General features: G+C 45.6%; 1 protein-coding gene across 1 annotated transcript in view; it reads left to right on the forward strand.

Annotated features, from left to right (window-relative positions):
- The window catches only part of ARF3 (ADP ribosylation factor 3), a 23,911-nt gene continuing 2,991 nt past the window's right edge, over positions 1–20,920 (forward strand). The window contains exons 1-4 of the mRNA XM_066257981.1: positions 1–226; positions 18,758–18,998; positions 19,833–19,943; positions 20,180–20,304. Of these exons, the coding sequence (XP_066114078.1) occupies positions 18,851–18,998; positions 19,833–19,943; positions 20,180–20,304 (384 nt within the window). The 5' untranslated portion in view covers positions 1–226; positions 18,758–18,850. The remainder of the gene's footprint in view (positions 227–18,757; positions 18,999–19,832; positions 19,944–20,179; positions 20,305–20,920) is intronic.

The following is a 20,920-nucleotide window of genomic DNA, read 5'->3' on the forward strand; positions in this document are numbered from 1 at the left end:
TCGAGGAGGTGGGAAGTATACCGGTCTGGGGGTATGGGTGCGCCGCACAGCTCTTGTCGCTGTCGCGGCTTCCGGTGCTAGGTAGAAGGAAGGAAGAAGGCAATCGGGGAGCTGGGCCAGGGGAGCAGATCGGCTGAGGGAGCCGGAGGGACCTGAGCGAGAGCCGAGCGGAACCTGCGGGGGCGGAAGCGGCGGCCGCAGCGGCGGAGCTTAGAAGCCGGAACAGGTGAGGAGCTGGGGAGGGAAGGGAAGGCGGGCCCCATTAGAGAGGCTCGAGGTCGGGGCTGAGGACATAGAACCCCATGCTGGGCACTGCCAGGCTTGGGTCCGTGTGGACCTTTCGACCCGAGAGATGGGAGAGGGGGCTCTGGGCCAGCCTCACGCCTGCCCCCGCATTTGAAGGACGCGGAGCTGGGGTGGGGGTTGGGGGCTCAGACGAATTTGTCCTCCGCCTCGCACAAGGGGGCGACCTGGGCTGCAGTTAGGTTCACCTCGCCTGCAGAAGGTGGGCTGGCTTTGGAGTTGTCGGGAATTGAGAAGGAGAGCAGTCCAGGAAGAGGTGGTGCGGGGGCGGTGATGGGTGTTTTGTGTCCTTTTCCTTAAAGGGCTGGGGATGCTGCTTTTTTTTACTCCCTCTTTCCCTCCACGTTAGTAATAAGAGACCAGAGAGAAGCCTTGCTGTGTTGACACCCATTCCCCTTATGGGACAGGGGTGCATGGGGAGGTGTTTAGGGGGTAGCCGGCAAGGCAGGCTAGTAGAGCACCCAAGGGGCACTATTCTGGTAGAGGTTGCGCTTTCGAGTCTTGGGAACAGCATATTGGAAGAGGGCAGCAGGTGGGGAGCGGCAGGAGAGGAGGCAGAAGGGGGAGGGTATCTGATCTAGCTTCGGAGAAAAGAGGTGGTGCCTTCCTCCCCCAGGCAAAGCGGGGGCGGTCTCAGAGGAGAAGGGAGCGTCTTGTCGCTGGCTCTGAGTTTGTGTCTTCCAATCCGCTTTCTTTCTCTAGGAAGTACCAGGATTCCCGGAACAGAAAATGGAGCCATTGCTTACACCAGTGTTTGAGGAAAGGAGGGGGAGGTGGAGTTCCCCGTCGAAACAGGCATCTTGATTAGCAAAGTGGTAGCTCCTCTTTTGGGAGAGTTTCCTTTTTTCTAGATTGTATTACTGCCGGTCTCCCTTTGGCCAGGCCAGGAGGAGTGTGGTATGTGGTCAGGAGTGAGAAGAAATAGTGAGGTCATCTGGGTGAGGGAGAAGTGAAACTTAAAACCTGTCTCTGCTGCTGTTGGATTGGGTCACCCTTGGTCTATGGCATGAAAGTTTTATTGGTAGGAGATATGCTGCAGGAGTCTGATTGCTTGGGTCAGTGCAACAGGAGAGAATGAGTCTCTGCATACTTCCTTCATTGTGTTTAATTTGCTGCAGTTTTGTCTTGAGCTTATTTTTGGGATGTTTCCACTTGCTATGACTGCAGTGGGGCAGTGAATTGGTCATTGCATATTAGACTTGAGTTTCAATAACATGTCTTTAAAAAAAGCTCATTCTAAGAAAGAAGTTGATCAATTGGGTTGACTTTTTCATAGAATGAATCATTGATCTTGGATTCATCTGGAAAGGGGCCCCATGTATCACACATTCACGTGCTTTCTGCCTCCTAGTATAAAATTATTCCTTCGCATAGTCAAAATTTTCATGTGCATATCTTGCTTTTCTAAAGAGATAAACATTTTGGGGTGCAGGAATTGGAGCTCATCTTTCATCTCCCGCAAGGCCTTTCCACACAGTGGGCAGTCATGATGAATACAGGGTGTGAATGGGTAGGACTCAACAAGTTTCGTTTTTTTTTATTGAATTTATTAGGTGACACTAATTAAAATAATTATACAGTTTTCAGGTGCCCAATTCTATAACACATATCTGTACACCACATTGTGCATTCACCCTTCACCCCCCAAGTCAGGCCTTTGTTCAACAAGCTTTTTGATTCCTGTTTAAGGAGAAAGAGATGCCTTGGCTGTTAGGGAGAGTTCCTGGAGATAGCTGAGCAAAATAGCTAAAGGCCTTTGTGATTAAGAAGTCTTGGTTTCTCCACCTTCCTAAGAAGTACAAAACAGGCGTGGATAATGGAAACTAAAACCCAAAAAGAAAAATATTACTAGACTACAGAGTCATTGTTTATCTCAAATCTCAGATATCCTGCTCCCCTGTTTTGGGCAAAGGGGTTTCTCCATTAGCTGTAAGTCCTTCAAAGGATTGTCTGCCAGGAGGGAGCCAATGTATGTATGTGGTGCCTGGCACAGAATTAGTGCTCCTGAATTGTAGCGGCTATTATTAAACAGAATGCAAGTATAAAGGCAGCCAGGCAGGCAGCAGGCTGGAAAGAAGGGAAGTGAAGACAAGTGCACAAAGGGTTATATTGTGTGTGCTCATCTCTGCTACTCTTTTCCACTGGAGTCATAAGAGGAAATGGACTCAGAGGACAGTGGGCGGGATTTGTTGGTTAGAAGAAGGAACTTCTTTAAAACCAAGTTTGTTAAAGCTGAGTAAATAACTGAGGGAAATTGTGGAATTTGCTTCCCTGTATATCTTTAGAAATGGATGCCAAGAGCTTGAGACTGAAAGTGTATTGCTGTTTGGCGCTCCTCATGATTTTTGTTGTAGGTGAATTTAGAGGCAAAATGATACAGTAATTGAGAGTATGGACCTTGGAATCAGACAAAACTAGATTCAAATCCTGCCTCTGCTATTACTAGTTGCATGATTTTGGTGAAATGACTTCTCCTTTCTTAGCTTTATTTTCCTCATTCGTGAAGAGTGTGATAATGATAGCATCGACTTCATAGACTTGGCCTGAGAATTGAATGAGCTAGCGTACATAAAACATTTAGTATTGTACAAAGCCCACAGTAAGCCCCAAATAAATGTTAACTGCTTTTAATAATCATCATCACAATGGTAATAATAATATGAGCACTTGGGGCTGCCTTAAAGTTTTACCAAAGAACAGCTTACCCCTGAGGTGCCTGTGTAGAGGGATGGCTGTTACCATGACTTTCTGTGCTGGTGGAGGCTTATGAGCAGCAGTGAAGTCTTTTTTCAGCATTTCAGCATCAGCTTCACAGAGGCAGCTCCTGTTGCCTGAGTGGGAGGTGAAGCTGGAGAAAGGCAGGGGCTCTGAGCCATCAGCTTGGGTGAGGATGTGGGGGCTTGAGAATAGTGTTCATGTTAAAAAAAAAAAAAAAAGCCTGACCTGTGGTGGCGCAGTGGATAAAGCGTCAACCTGGAATGCTGAGGTTGCCGGTTCAAAACCCTGGGCTTGCCTGGTCAAGTCATATATGGGAGTTGATGCTTCCTGCTCCCCCCACTTCTCTCTCTCTCTTCTCTAAAATGAATAAATAAAAATTTAAAAAATAAATAAAGGTTTAAAAAAAAAGAAAAGCACAACTCTGAGGTAATGGTTGACTCTTCCAGAAAGGTGCACCCGACTGCCTTAGGTCAGGATTAAGATCTGTGGGTCCTATTATTTTAGGTATTTATGAGCATTTCAACATCCTCCATTTTCTGGACCACTTTTCATTTTTAGTCCTGTCTGCTTTAAATGTCTGCCTCTGAGTATGTTTCAGAATGTGTTATATTAAGGTCCTGAGTTATGATAATCTGTGTAACTATACCTTTTCCAACATCTGTCACAAATACAGGTCGAGTACCGATAAAGCTTCTTGGTAATGAAAAGATAGGGGGAGCATTTGGAAAGAGTTCCACAAATGTTTAAAGGCTTTGTATTGTTGTCTGGGTAAGAACTGAGAAAGGGATTCCATGCCCGTGTTAGACCTTTGTCATGGACTTCTGCAAAGAATCTGCTGCACCGTATGGACCAGAAAGGAAATGGCTGAGATTTCAGGGATCCACCATTATCACCATATTCCCAAAGAAAGATGAAATGATGAGTTTCATAGATCTCATGGTACTACCTTTTAGTTCTCCCATTATTGGTAAGGAATAACTCTTCCTTTATGAGCTTAAACACAAGAGTGTCCAGTGTGAATGTTTATACTTTCACATGAGTAGAATGCAGGAGAACATTTGCTCTCTGTTGTGGTGGTTTTTGCTCCCCCTCCACACACACATTTTTTTAAAGCAATCAAACATTACCTTATGTAAAATCTTATTTGAAGTCTAATACATAAAATGGGTAAAAGTGGACTTGCTCTGGTGGTGGAGGAGAGTTAGCATAATTAGAGCCTTTCATATGATTTCTTTCTTCCCCCAGGCAGCCTCTGAATCTCATCCAAGGAACCCTAGGGCTCTGAGAAGAAAGAAATGACTTCCTAAATTTGTCAGATACAGGAAAAGGATTGGGGATTACCTAAAGAGGAGTGTCTTCCTCAACCTCATATCAGTAGTACTGTGCTACCATCAGTAGTACTGTGCTTCTCAACAAGAATGTCAAATCACTAACTATAGGTTACAGTGTGGATGCTGGAGACATGAAATATAAGTAAGGCATGGTCCCTGCTGGCAAGGGGCTCATAGTATAGTGAAGTACTTCCCGAACTTTTCCCCATCATGGCATACACCGAAAATGGTAAGAGTGGAACAGACAGAGCTGCTTGAAGCCTGGGGTGGCTAGCCTAAGCACCTGGCCACGTCAAGCCACGCCTAGCCGTACAGGACTGACGGAATCAGTATCTCCAGCTGCCCTGTAATGCATTAAAGGTATATTATTTGGGAAGTAATAGCTCTGGAGAGTGAAACAAACATGAGAATAAAACATACAGTGGTGAGTCCTAGAGTAGAAATGTGTTTGAGGTGATAAGGGATCACAAACAGCTCTGATTCCCCAAGGTGGTCAGTTCCTGTCTTGTACCCTTAGAGCGCTCTGTCAATATTGGGCTTGTCCAAATCCTGGCTTACTGTTTCATCTGTTTGCTGAAAGCTCCATCTTGACCTGTGCTCTGGGACCAGATTGGGGGCAAAGGTTTATTAGAACCTTAAGCTGACTACTCATGGAATTTCAGTAATTTTGTAATTAGTAAAGTATAGTGTTTCTGATATTCAAGGCTATAGATGTGGGCATTGGAACAGCCATTGAATATCAGCAGATGGAGAAGTTGTAGCTGGTCAGATTTTAAGACTAGGGCAAACCGAAAGCTTTGATTAGAGAGCAGTACCACAGAATGTCCCAAAGAATCAAATGAGTCTAGTTTTCTTTAAATCTGGTCACTTTTTAAAAAAATTTTTATTTATTCATTTTAGAGAAGAGGGAGAGAGAGAAAGAAAGAAAAGGGGGGGGGGAGCAGGAAGTATCAATTCCCATATGTGCCTTGACCAGGCAGGCCCAGGGTTTTGAACTGGCAACCTCAGCATTCCAGGTCGACGCTTTATCCACTGCGCCACCACAGGTCAGGCTAATCTGGTCACTTTTATTTGGGTAGGCCATTTATTCTGAAACAGACCTGATGCTTTGTTTTGACTCACTTGCTGAGTATTGTCCATGGGAAAACAAGAGCCTTCACAAGGTCTCCATCAGTCATGGCAATTTAGGATCCTTTTTTGTGTATAGTGTGGCCTTCTCCAGGTTATCCTGCACTGGAGTCTCTTCTTGGGCTAGAAAGTAAACTAGCCTGAGCCTATACACCAATAATTGAGTTAAGTGGAGCCTCATTTTAGCTAGATATGTTTTTCTTCTTTAAAATATTTTTTAAAGACTTTACTCATTTTAGAGAGAAGAAATAGAAAAGGGGGGAGGAGCAGGAAGCATCAACTCCCATATATGCCTTGACCAGACAAGCCTGGGGTTTCAAACCAGGCTTGGTGAAACCTCAGCATTTCAGGTCGGCGCTTTATCCACTGCACCACCACAGATCAGGCAGCTAGATAGTATGTTTTAATTTGTGACAAGGTCATCCTTGGTTGCCCACTAGCAAAATTCAATATATATATATATATATTTAATTTTTCCATTGATTTGAGAGAGAGGGGAAGGAAGAGAGAGAGAGAGGGAAGAAAGGGGAGAGAGAGAGAAGCATCAACTCCTTGTTTCACTTAGTTCCATTTAGGTGTGTACTCATTGCTTCTTTTACATGCCCTGGCTGGGGGTGGAACCTGTGACTTCAGCACACATGGGGATGATACTTGATCCACTAATCCAGTGGTCCCCAATCCCTGGGCCATGGACCAGTACTGGTCCGTGGGCCATTTGGTACCAGTCCACAGAGAAAGAATAAATAACTTACATTATTTCCGTTTTATTTATATTTGTCTGAACGATGTTTTATTTTTAAAAAATGACCAGATTCCCTCTTTTACATCCGTTTAAGACTCACTCTTGACGCTTGTCTTGTAAGTTTGACAATTATATTTAAACATACCACAGTTTTTATGCCGGTCGCATAATTTTATTTTGTGCATTTATCTGTCCCACCCTAAAGACTGGTCCGTGAAAATATTTTCTGACATTAAACCAGTCTGTGGCCCAAAAAAGGTTGGGGACCACTGCACTAATTTACCTGGCCAGGTTTATCTTAATTTGACCTTTCTACAGCCTTTGACCTTCCTTCCTTTTTTAATGTTCTTTCTTGATTGGTGTCTATGATGTCTTATTCTCTAGATCAGGGTCTCAAACTCAACTCAGCATGTGGGCCGCAGAGCAAGATCACAGCCGTTCGGCGGGCCGCACTAGATCTACAAAAGGCAACTGTTACGCAACACTTTTCTCACTGCAGTTGAAAACAAAAAAAAAATCAGTACAACAAGCACAATCGTACATGCAGTTTACTCAGTGTCACAAAATGACCAGAAACTGTAGTTCGCATCACAACTGCTGTTAACTAAGCTAATATCTAGCTAGGGTGCTAGAGAAATGAAAAATACAAGTAGGCCCCTAGGCTTACTTAATTTTATCCAAAATATTTTGAACTTCATGGATTAGTCTGTGGGCCGCACAAAATTGTTCGGCGGGCTGCGAGTTTGAGACCCCTGCTCTAGATTCTCTTTCTACCTCTCAGTTTCTTTCTCTCTCTCTCTTTTTTTTTTTTAAATTCAGTGAGAGGATGGGAGGCAGAGACAGACTCCCACATGTGGCCTGATCAGGTTCCACCGGCTAGCCCAGTGGGGGTGATGTTCTGCCCATCTGAGGCCCTTGCTCCTTTGCAACTGGAGCCATTTTTTAGTGCCTAAGGCAAAGGCCATGGAGCCATCCTTAGTGCCCGGGGCCAACATGCTTCAATGGAGCCATGGCTCCAGGAAGAGAAGAGAGAGAGAAAGAAGCAAGAAGAGGAGGGATAGAGAAGCAGATGGGCATTTCTGCTGTGTGCCGTGACTGGGAATCGAACATGGGACATCTATACACTGGGCCGATGCTCTACCACTGAGCCAACTGGCTAGGGCTACAAGTTTCTTCTTACTTTATTTCTTGATCTCCTTTTCTGCCAACTGGTTTAAATGGTGATGTGCCCCAGGTTTCTGCCTTTGGCCTTTTCTTTTGTCCCACCATATACATTCTCCCTAGATATATCAGTTAGGATGTATCACTTGCCCAGAGACAGAAAACACACCTGTGGCTCATACAAAAAGAGGATTTATTGCAGCATATAGCAAGAAGTCTAGGTGAAATAAGCCAGACACAGAAGATCACATGTTGTGTGGTTCCACTTATATGAGGTACCTAGAGGAGTCATATTTACAGAGACAGAAGGTAGAATGGTGGTTGCCAGAGATGGGGTCAGAGGGGAGGAAGGAATGGAAGTTCTTGTTTAATAGGTATAGAGTTTCTGTTTGAGAAGATGAAAAAGTTCTGGTGAGGGATGGTGGTGATGTGAATGTACTTAATGCCACTGAATTGTACACTTAAAAATGGTTTAAGTGGCAAATTTTGTGTTCTATATATTTTCTTTTTTTTTTTTTCTACAGAGACAGAGTCAGAGAGAGGGATAGACAGGGACAGACAGGAACGGAGAGATGAGAAGCATCAATCATTAGTTTTCGTTGTGCATTGTGACACCTTAGTTGTTCATTGATTGCTTTCTCACGTGTGCCTTGACTGCGGGCCTTCAGCAGACCGAGTAACCCCTTGCTCGAGCCAGCAACCTTGGGTCCAAGCTGGTGAGCTTTTGCTCAAACCAGATGAGCTGGCGCTCTAGCTGGCGACCTTGGGGTCTCGAACCTGGGTCCTTAGCATCCCAGTCCTACGCTCTATCCACTGTGCCACTACCTGGTCAGGCTGTGTTATGTATATTTTCTAACACACACACACACACACACACACACACACACACACACACACGAAGTCATCTAGAGATAGAGCACTTTATTTGTGTGAGAGAGAAAAAGGAAGGGAGTGAGATGAGAAGCATCAACTTATAGTTGCATAACTTTTATTTGTTCATTGATTGTTTGTCATACGTGCCTTGAGGAGGGGTGGGCTCCAGCCAAGCCAGTGACCTTGGGCTTTAAGCCAGTGACCTTTGGGTTCAAGCTGGCGAGCCCGCTGAAGTTGGATGATGAGCCTGCAGTCAAGCTGGCCACCTTGGTGTTTCAAACCTAAGACTTCAGCATCCCAGGTCAAGGCTCTATCCACTGCCCCACAAAGTGGTCAGGCAACAGAGCACTTCAGCACTTCTTTTTTGTTTTCCTCTTTTCCTTTCCTTTTCCTTTTCCTTTTCCTTTTCCTTTTCCTTCCCCTTCCCCTTCCCCTTCCCCTTCCCCTTCCCCTTCCCTTCCTTTCTTTCTTTCGAGATAGCAAGGCAGATTCCTGTATGCACCCTGACCAGGATTCACCTTGCCACCCTATCTTAGGCCACTGCTTAAGTACTGAGCTATTTTTAGTGGCTGAGGCTGATGTGCTCCAGCCTAGCTATCCTTAGCACTCAGGGCCACACTCAAACCAATCGAGCCACTGGCTGTGGGAGGGGAAGAGGGAGAGGAAAAGGAGAGAGGAAGAGGAAGGGAAGCACATGGTTGCTTCTCCTGTGTGCCTTGACTGGGAATTGAACCCAGGATGTCCATTGCTGGGCCGATGCTCTATCCACTGAGCCATCAGCCAGGGCCTGTTTGTTTGCTTTTAATCCACCAGCTTGACAGTATTTTTAGGGACCCAAGCTTTTTTCCCTTTTTCTCCTCCAGCATTGTAGAATTCTTTTGTCTATCCCTTCCTGGTCTCAAGATTACTCTGGTATCTTATCTTTCTATATCTACCAACATCCAAAGCTGAACAAGAGAACATTGCCATACGTCCTTTTGTAAGACTGTAGAAAACTTCCCCAGATGCTCTCAGGAGACTTTGCTCACATCTTATTGGCTAGAATTAGGACATGACCATTTGTGACTCATTTACTGGCAAGGGAAATGGAATGCCCACATCCCTTAGGCTGATCAGTTTTCATACCCTAAGGCTGAGGAAGGGTATCTCATACTCCACTGCTCCAACATCCAAACAAATTAAGGGAAAGAAAGAAGGGGAAGAATGGCTGTTGGGTAGGCAGCCATCCTGAAACATCGATCATCTTGATTCTACTGTGGCTTCAATCATTAGTGCAGATGATTCCCAATTATCCAGTCCAGACTTTTCTGTTGTGCTTCATACCATAGCACCTGAAAATCAGTGTTTAATCCAAAAACAAACATGTTAGAGAATCATACTTCACTTCTCTTCTTTCCTATATTTAATCAGTCATTTAATCCTGGGCATTCAACTATTTTGATGTTTCAAGTCTGTCCTCTATAATTAAGAACTTTTGATTTCTCATCTGTATTACCGTACTTCCCCAGTATTCTCTCTGCCTCTAGTCTTTTCCCTTTTAATTTATTCCCTAAACTGCTGCCAAAATAGTGTTTATTTCCCCTTTTTTTCTTTTTATTAAGTGAGAGGCAGGGAGGCAGGCAGACAGACTCACACATGCGCCCCAACCCCGATCCACCTGGCAAGCTCTCTGTGGGGCAGTGCTCTGCCCATCTGGGGCCACTGCTCTGTTGCCCATTAACTGAGCTATTTTAGCGCCTGAGGTGAGGCCATGGAGCCATCCTCAGCTCCTGGGGCCAACTTGCTCAAACTACTCAAGCAGTGGCTATGGGAGGGGAAGATAGAGAGGAGGGAGAGGGGTAGAGAAGCAGCTGGTTGCTTCTCCTGTGTGCCCTGACCCGGAATGGAACTTGGGACTTCCAAATGCCAGGCTGAGTCTCTACTGCTGAATCAACTGGCCAGGGCCAGAAGTAGTGTTTCTAAAGCACATGCCTGATCATGTTACTCACTATGGCCTTTAAGGCCTTTCATGATCTAGCTCTTGTTTACCTCTCTAGCCTCATCACTTCTTTTTTTACTCACCATGCTGCATCCCAGTGAACTACCTCCCAGTTGCACTTGGCTTTTGCTCATAAAAAGTGCCCTCTTTGCCTGACCTGTGGTGGCATAGTGAATAAAGCATCAACTTGGAATGCTGAGGTTGCTGGTTCGAAACCCCAGGCAAGGCACATATGAGAAACAACTACAAGTTGATGCTTTCTGCTTTTTGCCCTCGACCTCACCCACCCCTCTAAAATAAATAAAATGAAATCTTTTTTTAGGAAAAGTGCCAGCCCTGGATGGTTGGCTCAGTGGATATTCTGCTTGGCATGCGGACATCCTAGGTTCAATCTCTGGTCAGGGCACACATGAGAAGAGACCATCTGCTTCTCTTCCTCTCCCTCTCCCCCTTTTCTGTCTTCCCATCTTGCAGCCAGTGGCTTGATTGGTTCAAGTGTTGGCCTGGGCACTGAGGGTAGCTCGATTGATTTGAGTATTGGCTTGCAACGGGGGTTGCTGGGTGGATCCTGGTCAGGGCATTTGTGTCTCATTATCTCCTGTCCTCTCACTAAAAAAAAAATTGCCATCTTTAACTCAACTTGTTATGCCTTTGCAAATGCTGTTCCTTCTGGCCTGTTCCCTCTTTAAAAAAAAAGTTTATTTTATTGATTTTGGAGAGAGAGAAGAAGGGGGGAGAGAGAGGAACATCAATCCCTGTTCCCATATGTGCCCTGATGTGGGATCAAACTGGCAACCTGGCGCTTCCGGATGATGCTCCAACCAGCTATCCAGCCAGGGCCTCCCCATTCCCTTTCTATTGTGTGATTACCTCCTACTTTTCCTTCAGGAGTCAGCTCAGGTGTGACCTGAGTATATGTCTGGGAATTGTTCTTTACCCCCTCATCTTGATTAACTGCTCCAGCTCTCTGTCTCTATAGTACTATTGTGCTTACCCTACTCTTATTCTCACACTGTTTTGTAATCTGTTCACTAGTTTTTCTCCATTGACTGAGTCTCATGAAGACAGAAACTTTCTTTCTCTTTATATTCCTAGGTCAGTATACTGAATAAATATTTAATGAATGGATGGAAGCTGACATCAGAAGCTATTTCTTGGCTTTGGGAAATCTTTGAGTCCAATAGAAGTCATTGAGATACTATCTAGGAGTTCTTATGTGCTTATTACAATGCTCTTAAGACAAAAAATTGGGATGTTTACAGAGGTCAGTCACAAGCCAGCTGCACTAAGGAAACTAAACACACGCAGACCCTGTTTTTGTTTACTTAAATTTTATTGGTCTGTTTCATTGGCTGTGCTGAAAATTGCACCTCTATTAGTGATATCTCAATTTGAAAATTATCTGGAACAAAGCTGCTTTTTAGTGTACCCTGAGTGGCAGCAGAGGCTTTGGGAGAGTAGTCTTCCTTTCCCTGGACTCATGCAGCCTGAAGAGGAGGAGGTGGTGTCAGATCAAGAATATCCTAGAGGTGTCTCAAAATACATGCCTGAGCCTATTGCCAGAGTCTTGAAATCACCTGGCGAGTGAGGCAGGCATGTTCCTGCAACACACATAAGCCAAGATGGCTGAGCAGCCAGTTAATAGCAACAGCCTGCCTTTCCTGGTGGGGATGAGGGGGCAGATTGGAAACACTGAGTGGTCCTCACTCAGGACATCCTTAGGTGAAGCTTAAATCAGCCGATGCGTTTGATTGAACTCCTGCAGGGTCCCACACAGATTTTACTGGAACACATTTTTAGAGCTCCTGTTGTCATTTTTACCACTGATGATAACAAAGTTTGTCACTGTAAAATAGAATGTTGAGATAGCCTCTTTGTTACTAGAGCTATTACTGTATTCTATTTTTCATCTTGAGCCACTCACCTTCAGTTTTAACTGCTGATTCCTGGTTTCCACCAGCCCACGGAACCCTGGCATTTTGCCCTCTTCACACAGGAGTACCATCTGTGGTAAAAGAGAGTAATGATAGGCTATACAGTACACAGGGATGCCATCCAGGCTTTTTATTTATTTACTTATTTTTATAATACCTGCTCCCCAGGGCTTTTTCTAGAAATGCTTTATGGTGAAAGTGAGAATTGGCTTTATAGCCAAAGATTCATGTTCATAGCACAAAGTTAGTTACTACCATCCTCTTGGTAGGGGCAGCCTGCTCTCTGGTAATAGGCAGGGGCAGAGAATGCTAAAACAAGAAAGCTAGTACCCACTTTGGAATGCTCATCTGAATCAAGCTCCTGTCCATTAATTTCAAAGCCTTGGACTGCGCCAAGGGACACATGGTAACTACTTGACTGTTTCATCAGTTACTCACCAGCTGCATTGCATATGAAATGGCAAGAGAAAAGTCCACCAATTTTAGTCCTTTAGTCTTTTCATGGTGTTCCCAATCTAGTTCCCAGGTCAGGTATGTGTAGAAAATGGCCAAGAATCAACAAGATATCTAAGCAACCATCTGTGCATTACCTAGAGATACCAAGTACTGCTAGGACAGAAGAAATGATGTAAGAACATCCTCAGATGAGGCTTAAATCATCCAGTGTGCTTGGTGGAACTCCTACAGTAGGGTTTGGCACTCAGAGTGAGGACAGATACAAAATAAATAAAAAGCATAGTCCTGGCCCATGGCGAACACACAGTTAAATTGGGGTGACAGTCAATGTACAGACTTAACAAAAGAAGAAAAGAGCTCTAAAAGGTGGTATGTGCCACATGAGTGGTTCAGAAATTAAGGCGCCTGGTGCTGTGCCAGGAAACAGAAATAAATATAACACTGGGGTCAGCTTTTTTTTTAATTTTATTTTTTAATTTAAGTGAGAGGCAGGGAGAGAGACAGACTCTCACATGCGCCCCGACAGAGATCCACCCGGCAGACCTCCTACCCAGTGATGCTCTGCCCATCTGGGGCTACTCCTCTGTTGCTTGGCAACCACGCTATTTTAGCACCTGAGGTGAGGCCAATCCAGCTCCCAGGGCAAACTTACTTGAACCATTGAGCCCTGGCTGTGAGAGGGGGAGGAAAAGGGGGGGGGGGAGGTGGAGGAGATCGTTGCCTCTCCTGTGTGCCCTGAGTGGGAATTGAACCCAGGACTTGCACATACTCAGGCCAACACTACCGCTGAGCCAACCAGCCAGGGCCTGGGATCAGCTTTTTATTTTATTTTTATTTTTTTTTGTGACAGAGAGAGAGAGGGACAGATAGGGATAGACAGACAGGAAGGGAGAGAGATGAGAAACATCAATTCTTTGTTGTGGCTCCTTAGTTGTTCATCGATTGATTTCTCATATGTGCCTTGATGGGGGGTGGGGCGCCTACAGCAGAGCGAGTGACCCTTTGCTCGAGCCAGCGACCTTGGGCTCAAGCTGGTGAGCCTTGCTCACACCAGATGAGCCCGCGCTGGCAACCTCGGGGTCTCAAACCTGGGTCCTCCACATCCCAGTCTGACGCTCTATCCTCTGTGCCACCGCCTGGTCAGGCTGGGATCAGCTTTTTAACCAAGATTTTACATGATAGCAAAGAAGCAAACCCAAGGACACTAGATGCATGTTCTGAGGTGATGGATAATTTCAGCCACTGCTGTACTCATGGTTTGTAATAATTTAATCAGTGATAGTTCCACTTATGAAGGACAGCAAGATAAATAAATGTATGGTATAAATTCAGTTAAGAAATTGTGTCAGCCTAAAAAAAAAGAAAAGAAAAAGAAATTGTGTCAGCCTGACCAGGCGGTGGCACAGTGGATAGAGTGTCAACTTGCGATGCTGAGGACCCAAGTTCGAAACCCCGAGGTTGCCAGCTTGAACTCATCCGTCTTGAGCATGGGATCATAGACGCCATGGTTGCTGGCTTGAACCCAAAGGTCACTGGCCTTTTTTTTTTATAAAGATTTTATTCATTATAGAGAGGGGAGAGAGAGAGAGAAGAGGGGAGGAGCAGAAAGCATCAACTCCCATATGTGCCTTGACCAGGCAAGCCCAGGGTTTTAAACCAGCAACCTCAGGGTTTCCAGTTTGACACTTTATCCACTGCTCCACCACAGGTCAGGCAAAAGTCACTGGCTTGAGCAAGCGGTCACTGGCTTGACTGGAGTCCCCCCATCACCCAGTCAAAGCACATATGAGAAAGCAATCAATGAACAGCTAAGGTGCTGCAACTATGAGTTGATGCTTCTTATCTCTCTCTCTTTTCTTGTCTGTCTGCCCCTCCTTTTGCTTAAAAAAAATAATAAATTGGGTCAAACACTATTACCTAACCTTTAAAGCTAGAGTATCATTTGGAGCTAAAGGAAAGGCTACCTGAGCAGGAAACAAGATGAAAACCAGGAGGACTTGGGGGAGTTTTACCATATTTCCCCATGTATAAGACGCACCCTTTATCCAAAAATTTGGGGTCTAAAAACTGGGTGCGTCTTACTCAGAGGTTGTAGATTTATTTTTTTTACTTCATTTGACAGTAATGTAGAGTTATCTGAATTCTATGGTGAATAAAACTTGACTTCAGTAACTTTATGTAATTCTTTATTTCAAATTTCGGGTCCCAAAAGTAAGGTGCGTCTTATACATGGGAGCATCTTGTACATGGGGAAATACTGTAAATTTCTGGAGGTGATAGTAGTAGAACCAGCAGTCTGACTACCACCAATTGCCAAGTTTGGTGGGATCTGATTGTATTAAGCTGGTCAGGTATTTCCACCTGCCTCAGGGATTCTCAGGAATTTGTCTGGTCTGCCTAGTTGGTTTGAAACAGGATGGGCAGAGAGGATATCTAGTGGGTGACTTGGCTGAAGCTGAGCCCTAAAGTTGAGCCATGTCCTCTCCCTGGGGTGTGAGTGCTCTGGGTCAGGGGCAGGGCTCATCTAGGAAACCTACCAGGAGCACCACGCCTGGCTCATTAGTGGATGTCTGAGGAAGCCTTTGAAGATGAAGCATTCCATAAGCACTCATTGTTTCTGTTTTTGGACAAACTAGTACTTTGGTCTCCAGGGGCTGTTGATCTGGCTCCTTTGTACTAGTTTGGAATTTGCTGCAAACTGAGGGGAATAAGAAAAAAAACAAATAAACCTGAAATAGTTTTTGGAAAAATAACTCAACTCCCACCAAACCCCCCTACTTTAGTTTGTAAATAGGATTCCTCCCTATCCACTTCTCACATTTTTTAGTTTGGGAGCATTCTGTCTTGACCTGTTCTTTAGCCTGCTGGGTTTGGGGTGTGTGTATGTGTCTCTAGTTCCCAGACTCTATAGAGAATGCCAGAAGCCAGCATATGGTGATTGCTGAATAAGCTGGTTGCTGACGCATGTCTCCTGTCAGCACAGAGAACTGGCTGGCAGGCGCAATTATGAACCTCCTTTTTATTATTGGTGGTTATTTTTTAAGTGAGAGGAAGGGAGATAGACTCCTGAATGTGCCCCAACTGGGACCCATTGGCACCCCCTATCTGAGGCTGATGCTCTGACTACCTGTTCTGTCCTTAGCGTCCAGGGTCAACTTGTGAACCAGTCAAGCCACTGGCTATGAGAGGGGTAGAGAGAGGGGAGGAGGAGGGGAAGAGAAGTCGATGGTCTCTTCTCATGTGTGCCCTGGGATGTCTGCTCGCTGGGTTGATGCTCTATCCACTGAGCAAACCAGTCAGGGCCCATTATTGTTTTAAAGATGTATTTCTGTGGCTGTTTCATGTCATCAAGAAGAGAGGGAATGCCTGACAGAGGACCTAGGTTCGATACCCCGAGGTTGCCAGCTTGAGTGTGGATGTATTGGGCTTGAGCACAGGGTTGCCAGCTTGAGTGCAAGGTTGCTGGCTTGAGCATGGGATCATAAGCATGGCCCCATGATCATTGGCTTGAAGCCCAAGGTCACTGACTTGAGCCCAAAGTTACTGGCTTGAGCAAGGGGTCACTGGCCTGGCTGGAGCCCCCCCCCCCCCCCAATCAAAGCACATATGGGAAAAGCAGTCAAAAAAAAAAAAAAAAGAAAGAAAGCAGTCAGTGGACAATTAAGGTACTGCAACAAATAATGTATGCTTCTCATCTCTCTCCCTTCCTGTCTGTCCTTCCTTTTCTCTCTCCCTCTCTCTCTCATTAAAAACAAAAAACAAAGGCCCTGGCCGGTTGGCTCAGTGGTAGAGCGTCGGCCTGGCATGCAGGAGTCCCGGGTTCGATTCCTGGCCAGGGCACACAGGAGAAGCACCCATCTGCTTCTCCACCCTTCCCCCTCTCCTTCCTCTCTGTCTCTCTCTTCCCCTCCTGCAGCCAAGGCTCCACTGGAGCAAAAAAGTTGGCCTGGGCGCTGAGGATGGCTCTGTGGCCTCTGCCTCAGGCGCTAGAGTGGCTCTGGTCATAACAGAGCAACACCCTAGATGGGCAGAGCATCGCCCCCTGGTGGGCATGCCGGGTGGATCCCGGTCGGGTGCATGCGGGAGTCTGTCTGACTGCCTCCCCATTTCCAACTTCAGGAAAATACAAAAAAACCCCAAAACAGGAAATAAATGACTCTATGATCCTGTCCTTTGGGGCCATTGGTTGGGGTGTGCATTTTGTACCTTTATAGTGGTTCTTTATTTTTTAAATTTTATTTATTTTATTTATTTTTAACTTTTTTTTACAGAGACAGAATCAGAGTGAGGGATAGATAGGGACAGAAAGACAGGAATGGAGAGAGATGAGAAGCATCAATCATTAGTTTTTCGTTTAGACACCTTAGTTGTTCATTGATTGCTTTCTCATATGTACCTTGACCACAGGCCTTCAGCAGACCGAGTAACCCCTTGTTTGAGCCAACGACCTTGGGTCCAAGCTGGTGAGCTTTGATCAAACCAGATGAGCCCGCGCTCAAGCTGGCGACCTCAGGGTCTCGAACCTGGGTCCTCCGCATCCCAGCCTGACGCTCTATCCACTGTGCCACCGCCTGGTCAGGCTTTATAGTGATTCTTCCTGCTCCTTTCATTTTTTCAGTAGGTGTCAGTTAGGGGGGCTTACCATGTATCAGGCATAGCATCTGATCTGAGTAAGCTGCTGGTGAGGTCAGTAGAGACCCTGAGAGTTAGTTCAGTTATTCAACTGCTATGTGCCAGGTGCTATTCAGGGTACTGGGAACAGAATAGATAAGGAACTGATATCATAGTAGAAAGAGAAAAACAATACAGCAAGAAACAAATATGTGATGTGTCATAAGGTGATGAATACTAAGAGGAAAAGTGGGATAAAGGTGGGGGGTGAGAGAAAGAGTGTTTTATAGGTGGTTTGGAAAGCTTCTTTGATAAGGTGACATTCGAACAGATGCCTGCAAGAAGTGAGGGAATATTCCATGAAGATTGTTTGGGAGAGGAAGCATTTCAGGCAGAGTGAATAGCAATTACAAAAGCTGTGAGGCAGGAATGTGTTGGGGAATTGAAATGGAGTAAGCAAAGGGAAGAGCAGTAGATCTGATGAGAGAAGCGGGGCGAATGCCGATTGTGCAGGACCTCCTCAGCCACATTGAACAGAGGAGCAACTTGACCTGATTTTGGTTTTAAAATAAACTGAGGAGGGTTAGGGAAGAAAGCCTCATTGCAGGTGATCATGTGGAGCATCTGTTCATGGATAGGCCATGGCAAGCCTAGGATTTCCCTGGCTGAGAGTAGTCTCTTCCCACCCCACTTCCCGGCTCTTGGGCACTGCTGTATGAACAGGGTGCCACTCCAGCAGCCAGCATTTCACAGAGCGGAAAGGATCAGACTCTTGTAGGCATGCTACCTTCTTATTTCGGTGTGTAGAAAGAAGGTAGAATTACAGAAATAGGAAGACAGAAGCAGTCTCTTAATTAGAATAGAGCATAAACCTTGGGAACCTGGCAAGCCTGAACCTTTTTGGGAGGCACAGAGAGCCACTCCTCATTCCACTCCCTCCTCTCCTACCCTTTCCAGAAGTCTCAGGGTAATGTTGGAGGGAGGGGTATTAGTGATCTTTCAACGCCTTGGGGTTTAGTGTAGATTGTCAGAACAGAAGTAACTTTAGCAATCATCTATTTCAACATCCTTCCATTTATAGGTGCAAATATGGAGAGGTGAAATAACTCACCTACAGTCATGTGTAGATTGCTGGTAGAGCAGGGGTCCTGAGTGTTTCACTACTTTGTCTCTTCTCCCAAAGGCCCAGGATGTGTCTGAGGGGGCCTTAATCTTTTTAAAATTAATTTATTGATTTTAGAGAGAGAGTATGGGGGTAGGGAGAGAGAGAGAGAAACATTGATTTATTGTTCCACTTATTTACATATTCATTGGTGAGTCTCATATGTTATGTGCCCTGACCTACAACCTTGGCTTATGAAGACAACACTCTAACTAACTGAGCTACCCAGCCAGGGCAAGTGGGTCTTAATCTTCAATGTCCCTCAAGCTCTTAGCTTATCAACAGCCTCGACTTTGACAAATCCCATTTGTATGAACTGACAAGCAGACGGTGGTAATGAGTTTACATTTCTTTGCCTAGGATCAAGTCCTCCATCCCAAGGACCAGGCCAAAACCAGACTGCCACTGTCCCCACTTGGCCCCTACTGTCTTCAGAAAGCAGCTGGTGTGATCATGGGTAATATCTTTGGAAATCTTCTCAAGAGCCTGATTGGGAAGAAGGAGATGCGCATCCTGATGGTGGGCCTGGATGCCGCAGGAAAGACCACGATCCTGTATAAGCTGAAACTGGGGGAGATCGTCACCACAATCCCTACCATTGGTAAGGACACAGCTTGGATATAGGCTTTCACTCCCAACAGCTGAGTCAGGCCGGGGCCTATTCCTAGATTCCCCCACCTGGCCACCAGGCAAGTCCATGCAATTTGTGGGGTTCAGGGAAGAATGGTTATTTAGCTTACTAGCAGGTGCTGGGGCCACTGTTTGCCTACCTACTCTGGTCTTCTTTAATGCGGGAACTTCTGCAACCTGGCACTCAACAGTTGCCCTCAGGTACTGAGTTGGTTTGTGCTCTGTGTTGTTTGGAAAGCAAGTGAATGAAGGGCTTTGATGTACTTGCCAGAGACCTTAAAATGCTTCAGTTTAGATCCTCAGTGGCCCTGATCCTGGGTAAGACCTGCCTGTGGGAGGGAGAACATTTGGCTTATGGATGAGGCTCCAGATCATCATCTGTAGATAGTTCTGAATTTGGGACTCCAGAGCTATAGCTCACTTCTTTTTCTTCACTCTGCTTTGGAGGCCCCAGATCTTAGCTAAAAAAGACTGTGGTGGCCAACATACTGGAATGGTTCTGAGTCATTTCTTTGTAAAAGGGAAAGCCAAAGACTGAGAATGAGTGGGGAAGGTTTGCTCACATTACCCATACAATCATGAACCTCCTGAATAGTCCTCCTCATCCTCTTCCACTTCTTCCCTTAGTTTCTCTTTTTGACCTTTAGCCTATAAGATCAAGGAACACCAGGTCTAAGGAAACCTTAGCTTTCTTTCCTTTGCCTAGATGGTGACCAAGGCTGGGGGAAACAAATGAACCAATTGGGGCATCATTGGCAGGCCTCATGTTTGAGGCCAACCGGCCATTGCCTGTTTTTTCCCAAAGGGTTCAACGTGGAGACAGTGGAGTACAAGAACATCAGCTTCACAGTTTGGGATGTGGGTGGTCAGGACAAGATTCGGCCTCTCTGGAGACATTACTTCCAGAACACCCAAGGTATGGCATATGAATTTCCCAGGGACCGGCATGGGTTGGTTGGGTATGAGTGGAGACTGTGGCTGTTGTTCTTGGTTTGGGGCAGCCAACTCTGGCCCTGCTGTAGCTCCTATGGGTGGAAGAAGAGGAACAAATATTGCAGATGTTTGGAAGATGTAAGGAGGGTGTTGTCTTATGGTGATGGGGGAGGGGAGTTCATCTGTCATCTCTGTGCAGCCCATGCTCTGCCTCCCTAGGGTTGATATTTGTGGTCGACAGCAATGATCGAGAGCGAGTAAATGAGGCCCGGGAGGAGCTGATGAGGATGCTGGCAGAAGATGAGCTCCGGGATGCTGTGCTCCTTGTCTTTGCGAACAAACAGGTGAGATTTCATCCGACCCCTGGATTTGAGAGAGAGGGCAAGCTGGCCTCGGTAGTCCAGGGTCTTGAAACTTACTGTTTGGGAAACCCCTAATCCTATAAAATAGGATTAGCTGGCTTTTTTATGCTCTTCTTGTCTCCCACTCTGACTTTAATTAGCAACATTCCATCCTGAGGGATTGGTGTGGTAGATAAATCATCTCAAATCCCTCTTTCATCTTCCCTATTGTCTACTTTAGTGGAACTGCCCTCACCCCTCTGGTCAGATGGAACTGATTCTTTGCCCAATTTGAATCACCTCTCCACTTTCCTTCCATTCCCATATTTGTTCTCTGCCAACCCAATGGAATGACCTCTATCTAATGTCTTGGATCTGGGGTTCTGGGATGACTAAATCCAAAGCAGCTCCTTAGGATTTTGTTCTGAGTCCCTACAGTGGAGAAGGAGGATATCTCCTTATCCTTAGATCTCTTCCTTAGGAATTTGAAGGAGAGGTGGAGATAGCAAGACCATATTGTATGTATGGAACCCAGGGTACTAGGGGAGGGCCTCAGGTTTTCCGTCTTCATCCTGTTGTTTTTAGGTGAGGGAGGCATGGATTGGTCCAATTCCTGCCT

The sequence above is a fragment of the Saccopteryx bilineata genome, chromosome 2, assembly GCF_036850765.1.
Source record: "Saccopteryx bilineata isolate mSacBil1 chromosome 2, mSacBil1_pri_phased_curated, whole genome shotgun sequence".
Classification (NCBI taxonomy): Eukaryota; Metazoa; Chordata; class Mammalia; order Chiroptera; family Emballonuridae; genus Saccopteryx; species Saccopteryx bilineata.